Raw genomic sequence first — 5076 nt, 5'->3', positions numbered from 1 at the left:
AATTACATGGGCAGGATAATGCATACATTTCTTACCAAGCATTGCAGCCTCCTCCTTTGGTTTACCCTTCACATCCCTTCCCAGCCTCCCCCCTCAGACCATTTTCTTAAATTGTCACTACCACGGTTTGAACTTAGCCTCTTCCTTGATCAAAGCTAGCCCTCTGTAGGTTGAGTCTTGCCTCCACCTCTGTTTTTTGATGGTTATGTTTATTTTATAGATAATGGCTTATGGACTTTTCTGCCCAAGCTGGCTTCAAACTTTGATCCTTTGGACCTGAGACTCCCTGAGTAGCAAGGATTACAAGCATAAGCCCCTTGTGCCCAGCTGTATTATTTTTGTTGGTGATGGTGGTAGTTATGGCCCTTGAACTTGGGGCTTGAGTACTGCGCCTGGGCTCTTTTGTACTCTACTACTTTAAGCCACAGCTCTACTACTGGTTTGCTGGTGGTTAATTGGAGATAGAGTATCACATGCTTTCCTGCCTGGGCTGGCTTTATTTGATCCTTAGATGTCAGTCTCCTAAGTAGCATGAACCTACAGCACCCAGCACATATTTTGCTTTTGAAATAGGGTCTTGCTAACTTTGCTTGGGCTAGTCTTTTAAATCAGTGGTGATCTTCCTTCCTTTGCCTTGCAAATACCTGGAATTATAGGCACAAACCACTATGCCCAAATCCATTTTTTTTTCCTTTTTTTTTGTTGTTGGTTGTGGGACTTGAACTCTGGGCCTGGGTGCTGCCCCTGAGCTCTTCAGCTCAAGGTGAGCACTTTACCACCTGAGCCACAGCACCACTTCCGGTTTTCTGGTGGTTAATTGGAGATGAGAGTCTCATGGACTTTGCTTGCCCAGGCTGGCTCAGAACAGCAATCCCCAGATCTCAGCCTCCTGAGTAGCTAGGATTACAGGCGTGAACCACTGGCGCCCAGCTCAGACCATTTCCTTCCTTCCTTCCTTCTTCCTTCCTTCCTTCCTTCCCTCCCTTCTTCCCTCCCTCCTTTCTTTCTTTCTTTCTTTCTTTGTCATGGTCATGGGCCTGAACTCTGGGCCTGGGCACTGTCCCTCAGCTCTTCACCTCAAGACTAGCACTGTACCACTTGAGCCACAGCGCCACTACCGGCTTTTTTCTTTTTGCTTATGTGGTGCTGAGGAATCGAACCCAGGGCCTCAGGCATGCAAGGCAAGCGCTCTACCACTGAGCCACCTTCCCAGCACAGGGCTCTATCTCTTGAGCCACAGCGCCACTTCCTGTTCTCCAGTGGTTTATTGGAGATAAAAGCCTCACTGACTTTGCTGCCTGGGCTGGCTTTGAACCATGATCCTCAGATCTCAGCCTCCTGAGCAGCTAGGAATATAGGCGTGAGCCACCAGTGACAGCCAGCTAATTTTGAGGAGTTTTTGGCCTGGTTGAGAATTTGACTGTGTCTAGTCAGTGGCCCTATTCCTGGAAAGCATGGTCCAGCCCCACACCTGCAAAAAAAAGAAGGGTCTATTGAGGCAGCCACTTAGTTCAATTTAGGAGATATGGGGAGCCCAATAAATCAGTATACCTTACTTCAAGCTATGGTCAGTTGAGAGCTGGATATAGAAGTACACACCTGTAAACCCAGCAGTTGGGAAGCCAAGTTAGGATTGCAGGTCCTAGGCTACCCTGGTCCACATAGTGAGATCCTGACCAAATGAAAAGCTAGAGGTAGGCTGGGAAGGTGGCTCAGTGCTTGCCTTGCATGCATGAGGGCCTGGGTTCTATTCCTCAGCACCCCATAAGCAGAAAAAGCTGGAAGTGGTGCTGTAGCTCAAGTGGTAGAGCACTAGCCTTAGCTGAAGAGCTAAGGATCAGCGCCCAGGCCCAGAGTTCAGGCCCCATGACTGACTGATAGAGAGTTTGTCTAGCAAAGGCCAGGACTCAAACCCCAGCACCACCAAAAGAAAAAGATGATGAAAAAGGTGACATTGATCAAGATGCATAATACCCAGGCTGACACGTTGATTTGAAACCTCCTTGTACAACTACTTAAAGATAGTTAAAAGCAAAAACAAGGGCTGGGAATGTGGCTTAGTGGTAGAATGCGTGCCTAGCATGCATGAAGCCCTGGGTTCGATTCCACAGTACCACATAAACAGAAAAAGCCAGAAGTGGAGCTGCTTAAATGGTAGAGTGCTAGCCTTGAGAAAAGCAGCTCAGGGACAGTGTCCAGGCCCTGAGTTCAGGCCCCAGAACTGCCAAAAGAAAAAGAAAAAACAAAAATTGGCTTCCACCGTTATTCCCAGTAGGTGTGGGGTTCAGATGAACATGCGTGGCCCAGTGTGTGGTTAAGCAGTGAGCCAGCGTGAGCACAGGGCAGTCAGCAAGGGTTTGCCTGCCTTTGCCACCGCCACCGCCACTACTCCTCCCTTTGTACCCAGGCGCAGATGTTGTAGTCGGGAGTGCAGATGGTTAGAAGCCTCTGCTGTGAATTGAAAATAATGCATTTTTCTTGAAATCCTCACCACAGATTGACGACTACAGCATGGTGCGGTTTTTACCATATGATCACTCAGATGAGGAGAGCATGAACATTGTGTTACAGAATATCGATTTTGCCATTCAGTATGGAGAGGACCTGGAATTTAAAGAACCAAAGGTGATTTCTCACTTGAGTTGTTTTTCCTGGCTTGGGGAACATAATTGCCAGTAGCCTCCTACGAACCTAGGTAACTCCTGGAGTTAGGATCTTTGTCTTGAGAATGGTGGTGCTCCCTGGGCTTTCTGGGTAATCTTCCAATCCCACGTGTGTTCAGCGATTGTATGGGTTTTACTTCACTTATTGGAGCAGCCTATCGTCTTCTTTGTTTGTGCTTGCTGGGAGATGTGTGAAAGGAGGTGGACAAGGTATAGTTGAACTTGGAGGAGACTAATAGCAGTTGGCAGGAGAGCGCTGCCACAGCATGGGACAGAGAGCCACTGAATGTAATCCATTATTTTTTGGGTGACATAGGAGCACACTAGATTTGCCAAAGGTCTGAGTTGTTTTCTTTAAGACAAGCACTAGCTAGTAGCCCAGGCCGCTTGGGATCTTCTTCCTTCAGCCTCCCAAGTGGCTGGGATTATAGGCGTGTCCAACCACCCCTACCTGGAAAAATTCTATTATGCTTTTTCTTACCATTAATATTGTCTATAGCAGCTGGGTGCTAGTAGTTCTTGTCTGTAATCCTAGCTACTCAGAAGACTGAGATCTGAGGATGGTGGGTTGAAGCCAGCCTGGTAGAAAAATCCAAGAAACTTTTATCTCTAAATTTACCAGCAAAAATCTGGCCTGGAGGTGTGGCTTAAGTAGTAGAGCACCAGCTTTGAGTGGAAAACAAAGCTAAGGGACAGTATGTAGGCCCTAAGTTTGAGCTCCAATACTGGCACCAAAAAAAAAAAAAGATTGCTTGAGATCAACACCTGAAGCTCACCCTCCATACAGAATAAACGATGCACACTATGACTAAGAAGAAATGAATGCATTTTCTGTTTTGTGTTTCCTTTGTGCCAGGAACAAGAAGCTGAGTCTTCCTCTATGTTTGATGAATATTTCCAGGAACGCGAGCAGGAATGAAGAGTAACTCACTGTGAATGTGTGACAGCAGGCAGTCACGTTGGCAGCACTGGCTGTACTGTGCTCCCATAGGAAGCTGCTGCTTTTAATTAAATAGGTGCACTGGCTCTTTATCAGGAGCACATTTGATTAGAGCTCCAAGTTCCTCTGGAGCTGCTCTTGTTTGAAGTGGTATCTTCTAACCTGGTGCTGGTGGCTCATGCCTGTAATCCCAGCTACTCAGGCGGCTGAGAGCTGAGGATTACGGTTTTAAATCAGCAAGAAAGTCCACGAGATTTTTATCTTCAATTAACCACCAAAATGCTGGAACTGGTGCTGAGGCTCAAGTGGTAGAGTGCTAGCCTTGAGCACAAAAAAACTTGGACAGTGGCCAGACCCTGAGTTCAAGCCCCAGTACTGGCACCAAAAGGGGGGTGGTGGTGGCATCTTCTAGCTGTTCACTGATAGTTCAGTTATACAGAAGGCTGAGATCTGAGGATCTAGGTTCAAAGCCAGTTCAGGCAGAAAGGTTCTCTAGACTCTATTTCCAATTAACCAGTAAAATATTGAGCTGGAGGCATAGTTCTAAGCAAGCAAGTCAAATAAGCATAAGGCTGTTCAAACACTGGTACCAGCAAATATATATACACATATATGTGTGTATATGTATATATGTACATATATGTATGTATATATATAGTATAATTTAGAAAGTAAATGTAACTGAGATATGTGTGCACATACAGGAAAAAAATTAAAAGCTAAAGCCACATGCTTATAATCCTAATTGCTAAAGGCTGAGATCTGAGGTCCATGGTTCAAAGCCATCATGGTCAAGAAATTTTTTGAGACTCTACAATAAACTTTCAAAATGTTGGAAGTGGGATTGTGGCTCGAGTGGCTCAAGTTCAGGGCTAGCTCCTGAGGGCGAGAGTCAGCCTGGCCCAGACGCCCGAGACTCTTACCTCCAGGAAACCAGCAAAAAAACCCAAAGCGGAGCTATGGTTCGAGCGCTTGGGCCCCAGCCTTGAGCGAGAAAGCCAAGCGAGAGCACGGGCCCCAGGGTTGAAGCTCCAGTGCAGAAAGAGGCCATTGCTTAATTACTGGGACTGCGAACCACAAGCCTTCCTAGCTTCGCGTGCACACTACGCATGCGCAGCGCGCAGAGCCTCTGCTAAGTGCGCTGGCGCCCCCTGGCGCTCTGTTAAGCCCGCGCGGGATGCTGAAGCGACGGCCGGCGACAGCCAGGCCGGAAGCTCCGCCTCCGCCTGGCCTCGCCCCTTCCGTTTCACTTCCGCCCTCTCCGCCCAGCCCTGCAGGCCGGAAGCGCGGTGGTCCATTCAGGTCCTTTTCTGCTCCGAAAGCCGAGTGCCGCGGAGATGCCGGTGAGGACTCGGGCCAGGGATGCGGGCGGAGGCGGCGGGGCCCGGAGTACGGCCGGGGGCGCGCGCGCGCAGGCGGAAGAGGGCCGAGGCCGGAGAGGAAGCGGCGGCTGGGGAGAGGGAGCCGAGGGGG

General features: G+C 48.6%; 2 protein-coding genes across 2 annotated transcripts in view; both read left to right on the top strand.

Moving 5' to 3' along the window:
- Gpn3 (GPN-loop GTPase 3) overlaps positions 1-3701 on the top strand; it is a 23194-nt gene extending 19493 nt beyond the window's left edge. Inside the window, exons 7-8 of the mRNA XM_013023082.1 lie at positions 2497-2625; positions 3520-3701. Of these exons, the coding sequence (XP_012878536.1) occupies positions 2497-2625; positions 3520-3582 (192 nt within the window). The 3' untranslated portion in view covers positions 3583-3701. The remainder of the gene's footprint in view (positions 1-2496; positions 2626-3519) is intronic.
- Positions 3702-4852: 1151 nt separating this feature from the next.
- The window catches only part of Arpc3 (actin related protein 2/3 complex, subunit 3, 21kDa), a 10316-nt gene continuing 10092 nt past the window's right edge, over positions 4853-5076 (top strand). The window contains exon 1 of the mRNA XM_013023193.1: positions 4853-4946. Within this exon, the coding sequence (XP_012878647.1) occupies positions 4941-4946 (6 nt within the window). The 5' untranslated portion in view covers positions 4853-4940. The remainder of the gene's footprint in view (positions 4947-5076) is intronic.

The sequence above is a fragment of the Dipodomys ordii genome, unplaced genomic scaffold (assembly GCF_000151885.1).
Source record: "Dipodomys ordii isolate 6190 unplaced genomic scaffold, Dord_2.0 Scaffold66, whole genome shotgun sequence".
Lineage (NCBI taxonomy): Eukaryota > Metazoa > Chordata > Mammalia > Rodentia > Heteromyidae > Dipodomys > Dipodomys ordii.
Note: the sequence above shows the minus strand (reverse complement) of the source record. Positions and strands in the feature narration are given on the sequence as shown.